Raw genomic sequence first — 22,519 nt, 5'->3', positions numbered from 1 at the left:
GTAGTTTAAAAGCTAAAGGCATTGTAAAGGCACCGATCAAATTCTTTTCTACTTTTGGTTTACCAAAGTACATCCAGACAGATCAGGGAACTAACTTTACTTCCCGCTATTTGCACAAGTTATTAAATTGTTGGGAATTAATCATAAAATGTCCAATGCGTATCATCAGGGTGCCTTAGAACGTTTCCACCAATCAGTTAAATCAGTGCCTCGCACCTACTCTCTTGAGGGATGGAAAGAATGTGCTAAGAGCATTCCTTTCTTAATGTTTGCCATTCGTGAAACTGTTCAGGATTCCCTTGGTTTTAGCCCTTCACTGCTGATTTTTGGTCACACAATGCGAGGCCCCTTAAAACCTCTGAGGGAGAAACTCATTACTGAGGATGAGGAGAATACCAGTGTGCTATTACAATTTCAAGTTAAAGGTAAAGTACTTGCACCGTTACACCGTTAAACCAGTGGCAGTGGTAACTGTGTCCAAAGAGCCAGAGTACAATGCTGAGCTCACGTTTTGTGATGCCTGTCTTTTAAGTCTCTTCTTAAGGAGCTTAAGGAGTTCTTCTTGTTTAATAGTACCAAAGCCTGATGGCACTAGCAGGTTTTCCACAGATTATCTCAAGATGAATTCTGTTGCAAAACCTGACTCTTTTCCATTGCCTCAAATGGAAGATTGTATTGATCGAGTGGGTTCTGCAATATTTGTAATCAAGCTTGACTTGCTGAAGGGGTATCGGCATGTTCCTTAGCTAATTTTCCTGTGCCTACCGTTAAATGTGACCTCCGGTGTTTTCCAGGAATGGCAGGCTATTATAGAGGGTTTTGTAAGAATTTTGAAGTTGTGGTTGCCACTTTGACAAATCTTTTGAGAAAAGACATAACTATGCCTCCACCCGGGGCTGGAGCTGTCCTCCTTCAAGAAGACTCTCAAAGTGTTGACCATCCAGTTTGTTATTTTTCAAAATTTAAAAAATATCAGATCATGAATAGCACCACTGAAAAAGAAGCATTAGCTCCAGTTTTGCCAGTAGTGGTTTATACAGACCACAACCCCCTAGTGTTTTTATCTAGAACGCGAAATACTAACCAACGGCTGATGAAATGATTCCTGATGGTACAAGATTTTAATCTTAATGTTCTGCCCAAGAAAGTTAGTGAAAATGCAGCCACTGATGTGTCGTCTAGGCAGTAGGAAAACAAACTTTGTTTCTTTAGGTGTGGGGGTGTTGTGACCCTAGGGACCATGATGTTTTGTTCTTTACTTTTTTTTGTTTGTTTGTTTCTTTTCATGTATTGTAGTGTCATGACAATTCCAGTCCAGCAGGGATCTCAACCTAAAAACGCTGGATTGGAACCAGGTGGAAGCGTTAGGCAGGAGAGAGAGTTACACCCTGTTGCTTCCTGGTTCCCTGACCACCAACTTGAGAAACACTTATGCTTCATTAAAGTAACAAGTAGTTTAGGTGTTAAGGTTGTCAATGTGGTATGTAAAACCTGTTTCAAATGTGTTGAAACTTTAATATATGCTCCAGCTCATATGGTGTGAATGTTACCTTTGAGGCCTGTATCTCTGTGATCTCAATCCATTCTTGTGGCCAACATCTAGTATGTGTTCCCTTTTGAATGATCTGAAATAATGTGTATAATGGCATTTCAAAATATTATCTTAATCTAAGTTACAATAAAGAGCAAACACAATCTGTTCACACTAATAACACAAAAATATTGCTCTTGTCCACATTGAATACACCAAACATTCACATTATAGGTTGGAAATAGTATGCAGACTAAAAACTTCAAGTCTAATTGGAGTCAATAGTTACCAAACCTGGGGCCGTGTCACTGAAACTTCCTCTCTATGCTGCAGCATAAACTCTTAATATTTAATTAACCTTTACTCGGCCTATTTCCCCTGTTTTGTATTGTAATATTTTATACTAACACTGTTTCCTATCCAGTGTGGTCCAGAGGAGGACGGGTTCCCCTTCTGAGTCTTGGTTCCTCTCAGTGGTTCTTCCTCTTAGGGAGTTTTTTCTTGCCACTATTGCCACTGGCGATGCTCATGGGGGCTCTGACCCGGATTTTTCTGTAAAGCTGCTTTGTGACGACACCTGTTGTAAAAAAATATATATAAATAATAAAATATATAAATAAACGTATTGTTCTTATTGTATTATTCAAACGCATATATTCAAGAATGTCTTGTTTAGACACCAGTAACCATTAGAAAAAAATACTGGATCTATTTCAATGAGTGAATTCAAGGCAGTACAAGGGATGCAGCATACATGTGAAATGATTTCCTAAAGCAGCTGCTTGCTACAGAGGCTTCTTTGATGGACTGATGCTTTGGATATTTTACAGACAAGATTCTACTAACTTCCAAAGTACTATCAATGTCTGGAATCACTGAGAACATTCTGACCTGTAAGATCACTGTCTGGAATCACATAGAACCACCTGACTTGTAGCATCACTGTTTGGAATCATACAGAGCAGGGCTCTCCAACCCTGGTCCTGGAGAGCTACCCTCCTGCAGAGTTCAGTGCCAACCTGTTTCCAGTAAGCTGCCCTGCCACTTACTGAACTCTAGTACATCTGATCTAGGCAATAAAGAACTTTAAGAGGTTGATTAGCTAAAGCAGGTGTGGCAAGTTGCAATAGAAATTAGACTCTGCACAAAGGTAGTTTTCTATGACCAGTGTTCAAGACCACTGATACAGAAGATCCTAACCTACTTTATCACTGTCTGGAGTCACCAGAAACATTGACCTGTAGCATCACTGACAACATCCTGACCTGGTATAGAAACTGATCTGTCTCAGACAGGAAAGCACTGCAGCAGGTAGTAAAGACTACTTGGTCCATCACTGGGTCACGGACTTGCAGGATCACAGGTGTGGTATTGAACGTGTTTGTGAGATGCAAAAAATGCAATAAACAATGTCCAGACTGAACTTTGGAGGTGAGGAAAAATATTCTTGTAGATTTCTTTGAAAATCTAAAAGTTAATTTCCTGAAAAGAACGGAAGCTGTAATGCAGATAAAGTGTGGACACGCTAAATACTAAAAATGCTTATTAGAGTTTTATTTATTTATTTTTTTTATTATGTTATTATGGTTTTTGTGCACTTTCCTGATAAATATTTATTCTGCAGTTTTTCCTGGTCCTCCAGACCATTTCTTCCTGACACCAGTCAGACTGCTGAACAAACCTGCCTGGGAGTCGTTTACACACTATACGACTGTTCACTTTCAACTGTTTCCTCAACTGTACCTTTTCCAGTCAATTAACACGTGAGACATTGTATTTCACAAGAAGTTCAGCTAGTTTAATACTTTATGCAAATTAGTCACTGTATGCATCAAATTTTAAATGTGTTGCTACAGAGCAAAGTCTATGGCTATAACATGATGTGTAATAGTACTAATGAGTTCAAAGACCTATCAGAGAATGATTCCTTTAACTCGACACAAAGTCACTAAACAACTTTAGTACACAAAGATGAGGTCCTCTCAGGTTTCTCACATCCATCTCAGTCACGCTCAAACTGTCTCAAAAAACATCAGGAAAAGCAATCTTCTCTGGTTCCATAGCAGTGTAGTCATGCCTCCAGGGATCTTCTGGAGATGAGCATGAACAAGTCCTTACCTCAGTCAGAGCAACCTTCTTAGCAAATGTTTGTTCAGAAAACAAGAAGGAAGCAGAGCACACACATAATGCACAGATAAAAATGTAACATCCTTGAATAAACAATGGATGCATATGTTTCAACATAAAAAATCAATGTAACAATTACAGTCTACCTTCCTTAGAAGTTATTTAAATCACATATATACAGGTTTTACCAGTTGTGTGAAGCAAACAGAAATACTTCAATGAAAATCATACAAAAACCTTCCACATCTCCCAGAATGTCTTGAATGTTCACATCTCTCTGAGAACATTTGTGTGTCTTTAAAGCGTTCAAGAGCCTGAAGCTCCGCTCACGCTGAGCAGTGATACGGCTTCTCTCTTGTGTGAATGTGCTGGTGTCTTTGGAGATGAGATGGTTTGGTGAATTTTTTCCCACACTCTGAGCAGTGATAAGGTTTCTCGCCTGTGTGAATGCGCTGATGTGTTTTAAGATGACACATCTTACTAAAGCTTTTCCCACACTCTGAGCAGTGATATGGTTTCTCTCCTGTGTGGATACGCTGGTGGATTTTAAGAGTACTCCACCGAGCAAAACTCTTCCCACACTCTGAACAATAGTACGGTTTTTCTCCCGTGTGAATGCGCTGGTGCTGTTGGAAACTAGTCAGTCGACTAAAACTCTTCCCACACTCTGAACAATAGTACGGTTTTTCTCCTGTGTGAATGCGCTGGTGTTGTTGGAAACGAGTCAGTCGACTAAAACTCTTTCCACACTCTGAGCAGTGATGCGGCTTTTCTCCCGTGTGAATGTGCTGGTGTTTTCTGAAAGTAGATCTGTCGCGGAAATGTTTTCCACATTCCAGGCAGTAATACGGTTTTTCTCCTGTGTGGATGCGCAGGTGTGTTCTGAAAGCAGATCTGTCACGAAAACTTCTTCCACACGTTGAGCAGTTATACGGTTTCTCTCCTGTGTGAATGCGCTGATGGTTTCGGAGACAGCCTGCTTTTTTAAAACTCTGGCCGCACTCTAAGCACTGATACGGTTTTTCTTCTGTGTGGATGCGCTGGTGTTGTCTGAAAGTACCTCTATCACCAAAACTCATTCCACAGTCTGAACAGCAATACGGCCTCTCTCCCGTGTGGATGCGCTGGTGTGTTCTGAAAGTAGATCTGTCACGAAAGCTGTTTCCACAGGTTGAGCAGTAGTACGGTTTCTCTCCCGTGTGAATGCGCTGGTGCACTTTGAGATTCCCCTTTTGAGTAAAGCTCTTCCCACACTCTGAGCAGTGGTGAGTCTTCCCCTCACCAGTAGATTTCTGAGTGTGGAGAGTGTTATAAACACTGGAGCTTGGTTTGGATTCCATATTTTCACACTTCATTTTTCCTGAATTCAACAGTCTGACATCTTACTGCTGGTCAAAGAGAAATCCTGATGCATTTGTGAAGATTTTGAAGTGATAATGAAAGTGGACACCAGGAGCAGGAGAAGACTTGCAACAGGAAGTCATTCATTCCTGGAAAAGAAAGAGAAATAAATATTCAGCGAGGAGCATCAAGAATTAGGTTTCCATGCCTGAGCCTAAGATCAACATGTGCATGCCAAGCATCGGCTGGGGGGGTGTAAACTGGTCGCCACTGGAAACGTGATGAATTATGGTTTATTACACTGTGCATTCACATTCTAGAGTGAACTGCGTGTGGAACAGTTCGGAACAGTTCGGGGAAGACCCTTTCCTATTTCAGAGAAGAGCGTGAGCTCCATAAGGTTCGGTGAGGGGCACATATTGACTGGCCTCCACTGAGCCCTGACTCCACCCAACACCTTTGGGATAAAGTGTCACAATTAGACAATTAATGTTGTTCCTAATGAAGTGCTTCAATGGCATGTTTGCAATATGAATGATAAACATACTATCCACAGGTCAATAAATAATCAAGTTCTTAAAAAAGTCCAGAATATGCTCCTCTGGTAAAACTAACAGCTCAAACCAGGCTTAAGAACGCTAAACTACTAAATACATAAACCACTGAACATCTACATTAACAGTGGTTCCCAGTCGAAATGCTGCTATCAGCCCTTCTTAAAACAGGACTGCTGTTCGTTTATTTACATTAATCCATCAATAAACTAAACAATCACTTAGTTCATCAGACCAAAGGAGCTTTAAGGGTACAGATGGCTACTTTAAAGCCAGCCTTTATGTTTCAGCTTCATTATTTTACAATAAATCATATCAAGCTTGATCACTTTAAAAGAGCATTCAATCCAAAAGGATCCAGTGGACTTCAGTTGCTGTGCTGACAGATGCTGAATGTTCTAGAAGTTCCAGTGCGGTTCCAATGAGTTATCGACCCTGCCCCACTCTAACAACTGCCACCATTGCCCCCCATTTCATAAACCACAGACACCGAAGCTACTTCTACACCAGACAGAAGCATTTTCAAAATAAAAGTCACTGAACAGAGTTTTCCAATACAAAGCATAAACAGAACATTCTGCTTCTGCCAATGTTCAACCAAGCTCCGAGGATGAAGCTGTAAGTTCTCCTGTCCAGTGAAGTCTGGATTAAAGCTGCTCCTGAGCTGGTCTCCATATTCTCACCCTGCTGGTCAGAGAGTGAACATCTCCCCAAGCTTCAGTGAGCTGGAGCAGTAAAAGCCAGTGTAGAGAGCTGTTAATCAGGTTCTACCTCGATGAGAGCAGCTCCTGTTCGGCTCCTCCAACAACACCGTAGCAGCGCGGAGGCGCGGACCTGCTGACCACAGCGGAGCTTCTGCTTCTCCGCTTTACTGGGCTTGGAAAAGATCACTGATACGGTTAGCGCCCCCACCTGGACTGCAGGAGAACCACACTGGAAACACGTGATCACAGAACCTGTTGGTGCTGTTTATTTGTATTTTTGATTTATTTAAATTTTGCTTCACTTTAAAAAAAATCAGTCATTTCCAGCTGTGTGATTGGCTTCAAGCCGCGTCGCTCAGCCAATTAACTGCTCAGGTATTACTTGGGGGGTTATAGGTATTTCTATTTTTTTATTCTTTTTTTTCTTTTTCATTTTTTTGTGTAAATTTAAAATTTTTATTTCTTAGGCGATGAAGAGAAAATGTAAATTTAAAATTTGTAAATAAAACTAATGCAAATGATGGTTGTTTATACACATCCCCATAGCAACGGTAGAACACGTAGTAGTTTGGTAGTTCAACAGTGGTTAAAGCAGAAATTCTAACAGTCCAGATAGCAGCACACATCGGTCCGCTGGCTTGATCAGGTGCCCCCCGCCGCTGACTGTGGCCACTGCTGGTCCACCTTCGGACCACCCAGATTACTGCCCTGCACCCCAAACAGATTTTAAATTCAGATCCTTTCACTAAAAATTAAATTAGACAAATATTACAAACAACTGAGAGAAGGACAATGACTAGGACTGAAATGTTGCTGCTGACGGAGTTAGACTGGAATTATTTACTGAATTACGGCGTAACTAAAGAAAGGAAGGAAGGGAAATCAGGAAAGTGGGCTGTGAGTGGAAACTGAGTGATGATAAGTGGCATTTGGTCTATTAATCTGCTTAAACACTGGTGGGCCACCCAGAAAATGGTGAACACTACATTTTCCACCAATCTGAAGAGTCGTTGCGCCATCCAGCGAGCAATTTAAGCATTTAATGGTTCTATTTAGATCATTAAAAACTGCTGACTTTGCTAAACAACCTGTATTAGGAACACAAATGTTACTGTTTTCACTCTAATAGAAATATAAAACATGCTTCTTGAAAGAAAGCTTAACGCAGATATTAACTTCATTTCATTTTAGGATTTAAACATCAAATCTGAAAAATCTGTGATATTTAGGTGCTTTTCTCACAAGAAAGAGGTTCTCTGGCTTCTAAAACCACATACCTTATACAGAAGGGGGCGCTGTTCCCAAAAGGACACCGTCATGACTTCTCTCTCGCTTTAAGTTGTTTACCATCAGTACAACTGTATGGATTATTGCCAGAGTAACAGGGACTAGAATGGGGTTTATTCCCATCTGAGGCACGGATCTCTAAACTGATCCCTGCCGATTCCTGTTGGTGAGCTACTCTACTTCCCTATACAGACACACCTGAGCCTCGGCACAACCTGAGCCTCGGACTAGCGTCTGCTCATTTTGGTGCTTTATGCTGCAAATAAGACACTGCTGTGAATAACAGATCATGAACTGTCCTGCAGGAATCAAATCCTAAGACTCTAGGCCTTCTAACGGTTTGTGGCATCACCGTATTGCTGGACGCATGACAGAAATGTGTGAAGAAAGGATGTGAATGACGGAAGTGGGCCAGCACCAGTACAGTGGTCTGACCAGCTTTCAGTGGTCTGAAAAGGTGAAATAGAAATCATTCTGGTCAAAGAAAAGAAAAAGAGGTCCTGGTTAAGTCTAGTCTAAACTTCAACATTTCAAAGCAAAATTGCGGAGTGGTGTGCACAGCTCACTTAAGTCAACTCTTCATCATTCATCCCCCCCTGACTGCAGATGGTCCCAATCAATGCCTTGTTGGTCCTAAGATCTCCTTCTGACTGGGATTGGTCTCGTTCACCTCCTCGTTTCTTTTGAGACCTCCTTTTGAATGGGAATTTTTCCTGATTGCCTCTTGTTTGTTCTGAGACTTCTCCCTGACTGTGATTGGTCCTAATCACTGCACTGCTTGTTCTGAGACCTCCCCCTGACTGTGATTGGTCCTAATCACCACAATATTCATTTTGAGACCTCCTCCTGACTGTGAATGGTCCTAATCACCACAATATTCATTTTGAGACCTCCTCCTGACTGTGAATGGTCCTAATCACCTCCTTGTTTATTCTGAGACCTCCCCCTGACTGTGATTGGTCCTAATCACTGCACTGCTTGTTCTGAGACCTCCCCCTGACTGTGAATGGTCCTAATCACCTCCTTGTTTATTCTGAGACCTCCCCCTGACTGTGATTGGTCCTAATCACCGACCTCCCCTTGACTGTGACTGGCCCTAATGGCCTGCTTGTTTGTTCTGAGACCTCCCCCTGACTGTGATTGGTCCTAATCACTGCACTGCTTGTTCTGAGACCTCCCCCTGGCTGTGATTGGTCCTAATCAGTACTTGTTCAATTTGGGACCTGGTCCACTGCACAAAGTTGGCTTCTAGCAGTGGTGGGATGTACACAGAGTTCTTTTTATATATACTTTTAATATTCCATGGTAGTTTGCTTTTATTTATTTCTTTTGTCATATGAAGTACACGTATAAACAATTACCTTCATTAGAAGCATCTAAACCACATACGTACGTTATACCACTGACACAGAACGAACAAAAATCTCAATCATAAACATGTGTTCTGATTCAATAAACTCACGGCATGAACTTCTACATCTCTCTGAGGACATTTATGTGTCTTTAAAGTGTTTGAATGCCTGAAGCTCCGTCCGCACTCTGAGCAGTAATACGGTTTCTCTCCAGTGTGAATGCGCTGGTGTATTTGGAGATGACATGGATTAGCAAATCTCTTTCCACAGTCCGGGCAGCGAAAGGGTTTCTCTCCTGTGTGAATGCGCCGGTGTATCTGGAGATGATTCTGTTTCACAAAGCCCCTCCCACACTCTGAGCAGTGATGTGGCTTCTCACGTGTGTGGACGTGCCGGTGAATTCTGAGAGTACTATGTCGAGCAAAACACTTCCCACACTCTGAACAACGATACGGTTTTTCTCCCGTGTGGATGCGCTGGTGTTGCAGAAAACTGTTCTGTCGAGTAAATCTCTTCCCGCACTCCGAGCACTGATACGGCCTCTCTCCCGTGTGGATGCGCTGGTGTGTTCTGAAAGTAGATCTGTCACGAAAACTGTTTCCACAGGTTGAGCAGTAGTACGGTTTCTCTCCCGTGTGAACGCGCTGGTGCACTTTGAGATTCCCCTTTTGAGTAAAGCTCTTCCCACACTCTGAGCAGTGGTGAGTTTTCTCCTTGCCAGAAACTTTACACCTTTGTGTGTAAGTGTGGAGAGTACCAGAATACGCTTGCTGAGCACTGGAACTTGGTTTGGCTGCCATATTTTCACATTTCATTTTTCCGGTCTGATGTAAATCTGATTCTGATTGAATCTCCTGATGCATGAGTGGAGGTAAATTTAAAGTGGTCTGGAAAGTGGACACCAGGAGCAGGAGAAGACTTTCAAAATACCGTCATTCATTTCTAAAAGAGAAATATTCGAGATTCAAGATTAATGAAGATCAGAGAATTACATTCATAAGGCAGAAATATTCAGATCATTTCAAGCAAAACCCAAAGCAAAACTCAAACCCAGGGACGGGCACCATCACTTCACAACAACGAGTTGCTTCAAAATGTGAAAATCTCAGTAACTGACCCAACAGTTTACCTGCATGAGACCCAGTACAGTAACTGGAAAATTACCAGGACGGCTCATGAGTGAACAAAAGCCAATACATTAGTGGGAAATGCAGAACATCTAGCCATCAAAGTGAAACTTCTCTTTAGTTTAACAGTGGAGTTTTCTAGATTTGTTATGCGAGTTGAAAACTTTATAGGAATGTATTTTGAACATGAGAGCAGTGGCAAAAATCTAATACCATTAGGATTAAAACCTGATGGTTTTGCTTTCTAATGGGTATTTTCCTTTTAATTTCCTGTAGGACACCTTTACATCCCATTAGGACCATCAGGATCAAATGCATGTGGAAGCAGATGCAGAACGCCTGTTAAACCATTAAATCGTTAGAATCCTTTAAACTGTGATATCAACCCATCAGAGCCGTATATGTAAATGATCCAAAGTGACCTGGCAATGTCCTGTTTTTTCCCCCTCCCTAATTTTCTCCCCAATCTTCACTTCCACCCGCTGGTCTTCCTCCAAGTCCTGTGAAGCACCAGCGCATAGTTTTAAACTGTTGCTCACGCAATGCCCTTGGACAGCTGAATGCGCTCGAAGGAAAGCACCAACCGCCAGATCTGTTACATTACTTAAAGAGACGTCTGCGCTGAACAGCCTCACTCTGAGTGATGGGGGGAGACGGGGGGCCATCCTACCCACCCAGAGAGCGAGGACAACTGTGATCTCTTGGACTCTAGCACCACCAAGAATCTGACTCTCCTGATGATTGGGTCAACAATAAGAGAGCCTTCAGATCAGGAGATAAGGAAGAAAACCAAGCAAATGCAGTTTGAGCTGAAAAAGGAACTCTGAGGGAAAAGAGAAATACAGGGACAAGCTGGAGAGCATCCTGCAGCAGAACACTGCGAAAGAGCTGTGGAGTACAATGACGACCATCTCAGCGTTACTGAGCTCTGCTAAAGCCTGAGTAGACTGATAAATCAATGTGATCGGTTATTAATCTCAGCGTTACTGAGCTCTGCTAAAGCCTGAGTAGACTGATAAATCAATGTGATCGGTTATTAATCTCAGCGTTACTGAGCTCTGCTAAGGCCTGAGTAGACTGATAAATCAATGTGATCAGTTATTAATCTCAGTGTTACTGAGCTCTGCTAAAGCCTGAGTAGACTGATAAATCAATGTGATCGGTTATTAATCTCAGCGTTACTGAGCTCTGCTAAAGCCTGAGTAGACTGATAAATCAATGTGATCAGTTATTAATCTCAGTGTTACTGAGCTCTGCTAAAGCCTGAGTAGACTGATAAATCAATGTGATCGGTTATTAATCTCAGCGTTACTGAGCTCTGCTAAAGCCTGAGTAGACTGATAAATCAATGTGATCGGTTATTAATCTCAGTGTTACTGAGCTCTGCTAAAGCCTGAGTAGACTGATAAATCAATGTGATCAGTTATTAATCTCAGTGTTACTGAGCTCTGCTAAAGCCTGAGTAGACTGATAAATTAACAGAAGAATTACATGAAGAAAACTGCCCGCCATTAACAGCAAGGAATGGCGAGAATTAAGTAAAATGACCTCAGAGTTTTTCTTATGTGTCTCATCAATATGTATTATAAAGAGACTTCAAATGTAGTCTGAATACATCACTGAATTCCCTGCATATGAACGTGAGCATCCTGGTAGAATAACATTTAAGCCCACATTTACATTTTCACATGTAGCTTCTATCATATCAGAATACCTGTCCAAACATTTACACTGAATGTCCATGTAAATTTCTTTTTTGTCGGTTTTATAACATCTGCTCACTGTAGAGTTGAGCAATACGAAGGGATTTTTATCGTTTTTTTTTATCATAAAACATTTTACTATAGTGGTGTTTTTCTGAGCACAGTGTGGATATCATCACTTCTGACAAAGCACAGACCAACTACACGTTTCATTACAGACTGAGAAAGTGACTCCTGTTCAGTGGGATTCAGGTCAGGTCAGTGTTTATTTATATGTAGTATTACTAGTGTACGATGTCTCCAAGTCAAAACATCCCTAATGTGTACGCTGAAAATATCGTGATATAATAGTTTTCCATATTTCCCACTCCATGCTTCTCCATAATGGAGCACACAAGGCTTTCTTTGTAGAATTAGATTGGCTAGCAAAGTTTCTCAGAAGCAAAACAAGATTTCTCCACCCAACCTCCTCTGGATAACAGCACTGACAACCAAAATCTATGCATTACCGATTTTCAACCAAGCTCTGAGGATGAAGCTGTAAGTTCTCCTGTCCAGTGAAGTCTGGATTAAAGCTGCTCCTGAGCTGGTCTCCATATTCTCACCCTGCTGGTCAGAGAGTGAACATCTCCCCAAGCTTCAGTGAGCTGGAGCAGTAAAAGCCAGTGTAGAGAGCTGTTAATCAGGTTCTACCTCGATGAGAGCAGCTCCTGTTCGGCTCCTCCAACAACACTGTAGCAGCGCGGAGGCGCGGACCTGCTGACCACAGCGGAGCTTCTGCTTCTCCGCTTTACTGGGCTTGGAGAAGATCACTGATACGGTTAGCGCCCCCACCTGGACTGCAGAGGAACCACACTGACACAATCAGCACCCTCATCGGATTGCAGGGGAACCACACTGATACAATTAGCGCCCCCACCTGAACTGCAGAGGAACCACAAGAGGAAATTTTAAACTATTTGTACCCACATAGCGAGCATAATGGTCCACTGTCTTGATAAGGTGGCACCCCACTGACTGTGTACCACTGCTGGTCCACCCTCTGGCCACCGAGCACAGATCACTGTCCTGAATACAAGGTCTACTTTGTTTTTTATCTCCTCCAACAGATTCTAAATGCACACAACCATTTATTTTGGAAAATAAAGCAAGATAAATACTACAAACACCTAAGAAGAAAAAATGTATGACTAGGCCTAATATAAAATTATTTTGCTGAAAATGTTGCAATACTGTACCAAATTATTTATTATTTACTAAACTAATTCACAAAGGAAAGAAATTAAGGGGAAATAAGAAAATTGGATTGTGAATATGATTGAATATCATGTATTTGTACTGCATTCAATTGAATATACACCTCAAACCAGATTTGCAAATCACTGTTGTGTTTTTATTTGATCTGCAATAAGGTTTGTGTATATGTACATCATGCACACAGTCAATGGTTCCATCTCTGATCATAGTCTCTCACTCTTACATTACTTCTTGTTTCCAGGGTAGTAGAACAATAGATTTCCATTTCGCATTTGCTGTTGTTAGTTAGCTGTTTGTTTAAGCATCCATAGGTCTCCCCTGAGCACTGTCTGGGGAAACTATGCTGGACAGTGGCATCAACCACCCAATCCCTAGACTCCAGTGACAGTGGCCTGAGAAGTCATGAATGCACTTGATCAAAATCTAAATTTTGAATATTATGCTATTATTATAAATATCTTCACACATAAGCATATATACATACTTACCAGTCGTTAAAGATAATAATCACAATCTTTTTTCTTACGAAGTCTTACCCTCATAAGAAACTATTCTCAGCTGCTTACATACAAACATACATGCATACATAAATACAGTCATGTAAACTCAAGAAACTGCTGGAAAAACATTTTTTTTCTTTTTGTATAACACAAATTCACGTGTCGTGGCTTCTCCCCTCCTTCACAGTACACTTATGATGCTTTAAAGAAATGGAATGTCTGAAGCCCCGTCCACACTGAACAGTAAAAGGGTTTCTCTCCTGTGTGAATGCGCTGGTGTAGTTGAAGGTAACTTCTTACGGTAAATATTTTTCCACACCCTGAGCACTGATACAGTTTCTCTCCTGTGTGGATGTGCAGTGTTTTTGGAGATCATCTGGATTACGGAAGCTCTTCCCACACTCTGAGCACTGATACGGTTTTTCTCCTGTGTGAATGTACTGGTGTCTTTGGAGATTACTCTGCGAAGTAAACCTCTTCCCACAGTCTGAACAAAGATATGGTTTCTCTCCTGTGTGAATGCGCTGGTGCGTTTGGAGATGATTCAGTTGATTAAAGCTCTTCCCGCACTCTGAGCACTGATACGGTTTCTCTGCTGTGTGGATGCGCTGGTGTCTTTGGAGACTACCAAGTGTAGTAAAGCTCTTACCACAGTCTGAGCAGTGATATGGTTTCTCTCCTGTGTGAATGCGCTGGTGGGCTTGGAGATAATTCAGTTTATTAAAACTCCTCCCACACTCTGAGCAGTGATATGGTTTCTCTCCCGTGTGAATGCGCTGGTGTTGTTGGAGATCATTCTTCACAGTGAATCTCTTCCCGCACTCTGAGCACTGATAGGGTTTCTCTCCTGTGTGAATGCGCTGATGTGCTTTGAAATGATACCGTTGATTAAATCTCTTTCCACACTCTGAACACTGATATGGTTTCTCCCCTGTGTGAATGCGCTGATGTATTCTGAGAGTATCTCCATGACGAAAGCTCTTCCCGCAGTCGGAACAGTGATACGGTTTCTCTCCTGTGTGGATGCGCTGGTGTGTTTGGAGATTACTCAGTTTAGTAAAACTCCTCCCGCACTCTGAGCAGTGATATGGTTTCTCTCCTGTGTGAACGCGCTGATGTAGTTGGAGAGAACTCTTTAAAGTAAATATCTTCCCGCACTCTGAGCACTGATACGGTTTCTCTCCTGTGTGGATGCGCTGGTGCACTTTGAGATGACTCTGCTGAGTAAATCTCTTTCCACAGTCTGGGCAATGATAGGGCTTCTCTCCCGTGTGAATGCGCTGGTGTTTTTGCAGAGTGTCTGCATTACAAAAGCTGTTTCCACACTCTGAACAATAAAAAGGTTTCTCTCCTGTGTGAATGCGCTGGTGTTTTTGAAGAGTAACCTCATTATGAAAGCTCGTCCCACAGTCTAAACAGCAATATGGTTCCTCTTCTGTGTGAACAAGCTGGTGTTTTAGGAGAGCATCTCCATAACGAAAGCTCTCCCCACACTCAGAGCAGACATACGGTTTCTCTCCTGTATGAATGCGCTGGTGTCTTTGAAGACTACCATTAGTATTGAAGCTTCTTCCACAGTCTGAACAACGAAACGGTTTCTCTCCAGTGTGAATGCGCTGGTGGGTTTTGAGATGACTCAGGTGATTAAAGCTCTTCCCACAGTCTGAGCACTGGAACAGTTTCTCTCCTGTGTGAATGCGCTGGTGTACTCTGAGAATACTCCGATAAGTAAAACTCCTACCACAGTCCAGGCAGTGGTGATTTCTCTCCTTGCCGGAATTTTTCTGAGTTCCTCTGTGAGATGTCTTAGTGTGGAGAGAACCAGAGGATGTTTTCTGAGAGCTGGAGAGTCTTTTGGACACCATACTTGCACATTTGATTTCACCTGACTTCAACAGTCTTACGTATTAGTGTTGGGGGGATTCTCTTGTTGCGAAGGTAAATTTAAGGATGTGTAGGAAAGTGGAGGCCAGGAGCAGACTTGCATCAGAACTTCACTTCTGGAAAAGAAAAGAAAAAATATTTAGAAAGTGTTTTTTAAACACATTACTGAATTCTGACTCCCATTCATGTGAACGTCTCTCACTACAGGTACATGAATGCTACTGATGACGTTCAGAATTTCTGCTATTTTTATTCATGAACAACTGTGATTCTTCAATTTTATAATGTGTGTGTATATATATATATATATATATATATATATATATATATATATATATATATATATATATATATATATATATAAATAAAAATAAACCAGCCATTAGGGGTGTACTTTCTGTACTTCTGGTGCCGGTCCCAAGCCCGGATAAATGGTGAGGGTTGCGTCAGGAAGGGCATCCGGCGTAAAACTTGTGCCAAAACTATCATGCGGATCACAAATATGATTGCCATTCTGGATCGGTCAAGGCCCGGGTTAACAACGGTCCCCATTTTTAAGAACAAGGGTGATGTGCAGAGCTGCAGTAACTACAGAGGTATAAAGTTGATGAGCCACACCATGAAGGTATGGGAAAGAGTTGTTGAAGCAAGGCTAAGGCGAGAGGTCCAGATCAGTGAGCAGCAGTTTGGTTTCATGCCCAGAAAGAGCACCACAGATGCAATTTTTGCGTTGAGAGTGTTGGTAGAGAAGTACAGAGAAGGTCAGAAGGAGCTGCATTGTGTCTTTGTGGATCTAGAGAAGGCAGATGATAGGGTGCCAAGAGAGGAACTGTGGTACTGTATGAGGAAGTCAGGTGTAGCTGAAAAGTATGTTGGGGTGGTGCAGGACATGTATGAGGATAGTGAGACAGTGGTGAGGTGTGCAGTTGGAGTGACGAATGGTTTCAAGGTGAAGGTGGGGCTACATCAGGGATCAGCTTTGAGCCCCTTCTTGTTTGCAATGGTGATGGACAGGTTGACAGATGAGGTCAGGCAGGAGGCTCCATGGACCATGATGTCTGCAGATGACATTGTAATCTGTGGTGAGAGTAGAGAGCAGGTGGAAGAGAATCTGGAGAGGTGGAGGTTTGCACTGGAGAGGAGAGGAATGAAGGTCAGTAGAGAGATGACGGAATACGTGTGTGAATGAGAGGGAGGCAGGTGGAAAGGTGAAGATGCAAGGAGTAGAGGTCGTAAAGGTGGATGACTTCAAATATCTTGGGTCAACCATCCAGAGCAATGGACAGTGTAGAAAAGAGGTGAAGAAAAGGGTGTAGGCAGGATGGAGTGGGTGGAGACGGGTGTCAGGGCTGATGTGTGACAGAAGGATAGCAGCAAGAGTGAAAGGGAAGGTTTACAAGACAGCAGTGCGTCCTGCTATGATGGATGGTTTGGAGACTGTGGCTCTGTCTAAAAGACAGGAGGCTGAGCTGGAGGTGGCGGAGATGAAGATGCTGAGATTTTCGTTGGGAGTGACCAGGATAGACAAGATTAGAAATTAGCAGATCAGAGGGACGGTGAAGGTGGAGCAGTTTTGAGATAAAGCCAGAGAGGCCAGGTTGAGATGGTTTGGACATGTGTTGAGGAGGAATAGTGGATATATTGGTCAAAGAATGTTGGAGATGGAGCTGCCAGGTAGAAGGAGAAGAGGTAGACCTCAGAGAAGGTTTATGGATGTAGTGAAGGTGGACATGGAGATGGTTGGTGTGAAAGTAGAGGAGGCAGTGGATAGGGCAAGATGGAGGCAGATGATCGGCTGTGGCGACCCCTAAAGGGAGCAGCCAAAAGAAGAAGAAGAAGAAGAAGAAGAAGAAGAAGAAGAAGAAGAAGAAGAAGAAGAAATATATATATATATATATATATATATATATATATATATATATATATATATATATATATATATATATATATATATATAATGTTTTTGGATAGCAATAACACAAATAGGGAATATAAGCTAGCATTCAGATATCTACAGCCATGCACACTAAGGGGATAAGGGGATTCAGATTCTGCAGACCCGTCAACTGTCTAAAGCAGGGCTGGGTGGAGAACTCCAGTACTGGAGGAATGGAGTCCTGTGCAGTTTGTCAGTTTCCTACCCCACACCGTATTCAACTCAGCAGCTAATTGGCAGGTTTAGTTTGTGTGTTAAGAGCAGGAAAATTACCAAATGACCCTCCAGGACCACTAACCAACAACCCTCTCCCAAACATTACCAGGGTGAACAGTTCCTAGAAACTTCCTTTAGTGAGAATGACCGGTTGGATGAGAGGGCCTGGCTCACAATCTCTGTTCTCATTCATCCCAAAGTTCTGTTCTCTGTAAAGGCCAGTCAACTTCTTCCACACCAAACTGTTCCCACAAAATTGGAAGCATAGAATTGACCGAAATGTCTTGGTCTGCTGAAGCTTTAAGATTCCTTTCACTGGAACTAAGGGTTCTAGGCCAACCCCTGAAAAACAACCCCATAGCATCATCCCTCCTCCACCAAATTTAACACTTGGCACAATGCAGTCAGGCAGGTCATGTATGTATATACACATATAAATGGTGTAGGCATAGGAAGTAGGACTGTTTCATGTTAACTGTATATATAAATATATACCTTATACAAATGGAATCAGATCAAGCAAACAGACAAACACAGAAAACCCATACAGAGTACTAGACACCACCAGGAACTTTTAATGAAGTTTTTTTTTATAACAGGAATAACAGGAGAAGTTATATGAATAACAGGCTGGGTCATAGTATTGAACTCCAGTACTGGGTTTATTTTATCTCTTTTTATTGTTTGTTTTATATGTAATATGTTATTTTCTTCTTCTTACCTTCACATTATTAGTCATTAATGACACTGTTCAACAATAGAAAGGACCCACAACAAAATACATGATATATCTTACACTCCAAAACAGCAGGTCATCAAAAGTAGTGAACCACGCACTGAGAGAAGAGCGATGATCGAAAGTCTAACCAAGTCTGTTTAATTAACATCGGTCAGCTATGTAACTGAGTGGCTAGGCTAACCTTCAGTCCCTACAACAGACAATTATACAGATTAGTTAATGTCCACTTAAAATGACCTCATTCAGCTACAGACTCAGAGAAATATCATATAAAGAGCTGCAGCTGTCAGTGATTCTCCAAAAAGAGTAAACAAACAGCAGGCTAACGCCACGAATCCTGTCAGTCTCACACCACAACCAGGAAAACACAGCTTAGAATGAAAGATTCAGCGTAAAAATTGAAATATTTACTGTTTTCACGTAATAGTAAGCAGTAAAGATTCATATTAGGTGGTTTACTGACTCCTGCTATCCTGGCCTAAATCACCTCATCAGGGACTAAGAACACTGAGCTACTGAGCTCACATTAAAAACCCAATAAAACACACAAAAAAACAATAAAACACATTAAAAACCAATAAAACACATTAAAAACATGGTTACTGTGACATTAATCCGGGCAAAAACTCCTCTGTAAAGATTTGGCCTTCAGGTTTAGCCGAGAAAGTAAAGAGCAGTGGATGTTTAAAAGATGAGGGGTGTTTTAATCCAGTTAGCAGCTCCACAAAACATCTGTGTTTTGGCCAGGAGATGATCCTGCAGTGCTCATGTGTGGCTGCTGAATATATTAAATACAGCCAGTTGTTTACAAGCCTCCAAAAAATGGCTATTCTACGGTTCTTGATTAAAAACAATAGTTCTTAGAACCAAAAACACGAGACAGAGCTGTTAATCAGGTTCTACCTCGATGAGAGCAGCTCCTGTTCGGCTCCTCCAACAACACTGTAGCAGCGCGGAGGCGCGGACCTGCTGACCACAGCGGAGCTCCTGTTTCTCCTCTTTACTGGGCTTGGAGAAGATCACTGATACAGTTAGCGCCCCCACCTGGGCTGCAGAGGAACCACACTGATACAGTTAGCGCCCCCACCTGGACTGCAGGGGAACCACACGCATGTGATCCATCAGGGATTTTGGGCCCCATCACCACAGGCCACACCAGCCCTGAAAATACACTGCTCAAAAAATAAAGGGAACACTCAAATAACTCATCCTAGATCTGAATGAATGAAATATTCTCATTGAATACTTTGTTCTGTACAAAGTTGAATGTGCTGACAACAAAATCACAAAAATCATCAATGGAAATCAGATTTATTAACCAGTGGAGGCCTGGATTTGGAGTCTCACACAGAATTAAAGTGGAAAAACACACGACAGGCTAATCCAACATTGATGTGATGTCCTTAAAACAAGTCAAAATGAGGCTCAGTGTTGTGTCCGGCCTCCACGTGCCTGTATGACCTCCCTACAACGCTTGGGCAGCTCCTGATGAGGTGGTGGTTGGTCTCCTGAGGGATCTCCTCCCAGACCTGGACTAAAGCATCTGCCAACTCCTGGACAGTCTGTGGTGCAATGTGGCGTTGGTGGATGGAGCGAGACATGATGTCCCAGATGTGCTCAATCGGATTCAGGTCTGGGGAACGGGCGGGCCGGTCCATAGCTTCAATGCCTTCATCTTGCAGGAACTGCTGACACACTCCAGCCACATGAGGTCTAGCACTGTCCTGCATTAGGAGGAACCCAGGGGCAACCGCACCAGCATATGGTCTCACAAGGGGTCTGAGGATCTCATCTCTGGACCTAATGGCAGTCAGGCTACCTCTGGCGAGCACATGGAGGGCTGTGCGGCCCTCCAAAGAAATGCCACCCCACACCATTAATCAAATCAAATTAAATTTATTTGTAGCGCTTTTTACAACGGATGTTGTCACAAAGCAGCTTTACAGAGTTTCAGAAAAGACAAAGTTTCAACAGGACTGTAAGAATGTACAAAACCCCCCCGATGGGCAAGCCAGGGGCAACAGTGGCAAGGAGAACCTCCCTCAGAACTGAGGAAGAAACCTTGGGAGGAACCAGGCTCACCAGGGGGGACCCATCCTCCTCTGGTCAGACTACCTACAAGTGATTATACTACTAATATTAATAGCAGTAATATTGATATTAGGAATAACTAGGAGTCCATGAGAACATCAGCGTAGGGTGGGCAGCTGGTCCAAGGCAGGTGGTGGTAGCTGGGGCGTGGGCAGCTGGTCTGAAGTGGGTAGCAGGAGGGCTCAGCAGTCAGTCGTCCTTCAGTGTCCAGCGAGACATATGGGTGATTGTATTCTCGTAAAGAAAGCAGGGAGATGGAATTAGTTTTATTCTATCCGTTTGTACATAAACAGGGAATGTAAACATTTCCAGAGTGTGGCTAACGACTCCGGCAGATCTGACTATGACAGTTTAACTAACAGGAGAGAACCAGAAGGACACACAGACACGGCAGCACTCTGAGACAGTCTGGCATCCCTCCGCTCCACCGTCCACAAACCTGAGTGACCGCGTGCGAGCAGCGGGACGACAGCACCAGCGTCTCAGTTTACTATAATTCCCTGTGTCCATGGACCCCTGGATCTGCTGCCTTTATCTAGGGGGGAACATTAGCTACCAAAAGCTAAACTGAACAAGTGCGTTTTCAGCCTAGTCTTAAAGATTGAGACTGTGTCTGAGTCCCGAACAGTTTCTGGAAGATCATTCCAGAGTTTGGGGGCTTTATAAGAAAAAGCTCTTCCCCCAGCTGCGAGTCGGCAAGCTTTAAGATTAAATCTGGTAATTTACTTCTTGCTAATTTTGGACCCAGAAGGAGAACCTCTGTTTTGTTACTGTTTAATAGGAGGAAGTTGCGTGACATCCAGCCTTTCACGTCTTTTACACAGTCCTCTATTTTCTTTAACCTGTGTTGGTCATCAGGCTTGGCTGATCTGTACAGTTGAGTATCGTCTGCATAGCAATGAAAGTTTACGCCATGGTTACTTATAACTGTGCCTAACGGTAACATGTATAGTGTAAATAATAATGGTCCTAATACAGGGTTCTTGCACCATTTTAAAAGTAAAATTTAAGGCTTTTAAAGACATTCTAAGACCTCAATACATATAATTTAAGACCCAAAAATGTCATAAAAAATAATTTGGTAGAAAATATTCAATTTATTGTCTCCCACATTGGAAAGCAAAACTTAATTGTTATCAACAATCTTTTCAATTTTGTTCCTTTGTGATGCAGAACAGCCAGCATAAGATACATAAGCTGCATTACATTAAACAACACACTGTAGAAACCATACAGAATTATAAAATAACACAAAGCATACTGCGTTGTAAATAAGCTAAAAACAGCTTGTTTGCAAAACAACACAAAATGTTATCACATGAATCTTAGAGAGAAACAGGTCAAATTCAAGAGGTCAAAATTCTCTTCAAGACATGTAGCGTAGCTCTGCCACTCTCTTCTCAATTTCATGGTCTAGGTCCATCAACTCCCCTCTCTTGTCCTTGCATCTTTTTCACATGGAGTTGGATTTAGTGATGAGCTCTGCCATCTTGAAACAGGTAGTGCAGGGCTTTCAGAGCTTTTTCAACTTGCCAAACCGTGAAGCCATTCTTGAATGAGTTGTGCATTGTGTGAAGGCCACAACTTCCAATTATTTGTAGTTGGGCTCCACCACACTGCTCTCTGTGTTCCTCTTGTAAGAGTTCAACAAACCTCCAATTAACACTGGGCCCATCCATCGAGAGTGAGAGCATGTTGTTCAGATTCAGCTCTTTTGTACCTTCCTGCACATATAAGGGGTGGAAGAGGTTTTAAATTCAATGTGCCAGGTAATCCACATTAGATTAAAAAATGGTTCCATTAGTGTAAGGATGATACTACTACTACTAATAATAATAATAATAAAAATAACAGCTTATATAGCAGAGATCAAAAAACATCCGTCAAAACACCCATCTTAATTGTGATAATCACAAGTATTCTTTTGCTATTATTTGTTATTTTAACGATTTCTTGCTTATACATACACTCATACATCATACACATTAAAATTACTGTGTGTGTATTATTATTTCTACAGGTTCACTAACTGGTAAAATCATGTATTCTGTGCTAAAATACAACAATTCTAATCTGTACTTACAACATGGCTTGATTCTGCATCTTAAAGAGTTCATTTGCAAAACAGATCAAATCCATTTGTTATTGATGAAAACGCTTGATTTTTATT

General features: G+C 42.1%; 2 protein-coding genes across 3 annotated transcripts; both read right to left on the bottom strand.

Moving 5' to 3' along the window:
* Window positions 1-3,305: 3,305 nt before the first annotated feature.
* LOC108412113 (zinc finger protein 239-like) lies at window positions 3,306-8,241 on the bottom strand. 2 transcript variants are annotated; one of them, XM_037538986.1, is made up of 2 exons: window positions 8,111-8,241; window positions 3,306-5,148 (listed from the first exon to the last, which is right to left on the bottom strand). In XM_037538986.1, exon 2 carries the CDS (start codon window positions 5,011-5,013, stop codon window positions 3,985-3,987), a length of 1,029 nt encoding a protein of 342 aa, XP_037394883.1. In that variant the 5' UTR covers window positions 5,014-5,148; window positions 8,111-8,241; the 3' UTR covers window positions 3,306-3,984. The 2 variants fall into 2 exon arrangements, with proteins under 2 accessions (XP_037394883.1, XP_037394882.1); XM_037538985.1 differs by lacking the exon at window positions 8,111-8,241 and adding an exon at window positions 6,325-6,418.
* Window positions 8,242-8,834: 593 nt separating this feature from the next.
* On the bottom strand, window positions 8,835-19,279 carry LOC108412111 (zinc finger protein 850-like). The gene is made up of 4 exons (XM_037539005.1): window positions 19,162-19,279; window positions 13,869-15,483; window positions 13,732-13,803; window positions 8,835-9,599 (listed from the first exon to the last, which is right to left on the bottom strand). Exons 2-4 carry the CDS (start codon window positions 15,346-15,348, stop codon window positions 8,974-8,976), a joined length of 2,178 nt encoding a protein of 725 aa, XP_037394902.1. The 5' UTR covers window positions 15,349-15,483; window positions 19,162-19,279; the 3' UTR covers window positions 8,835-8,973.
* Between the last annotated feature and the right edge of the window lie 3,240 nt (window positions 19,280-22,519).

The sequence above is a fragment of the Pygocentrus nattereri genome, chromosome 6 (assembly GCF_015220715.1).
Source record: "Pygocentrus nattereri isolate fPygNat1 chromosome 6, fPygNat1.pri, whole genome shotgun sequence".
NCBI lineage: Eukaryota > Metazoa > Chordata > Actinopteri > Characiformes > Serrasalmidae > Pygocentrus > Pygocentrus nattereri.
The sequence above is the reverse complement of the archived record's forward strand: the minus strand, read 5'-3'. Positions and strand labels throughout refer to the sequence as shown.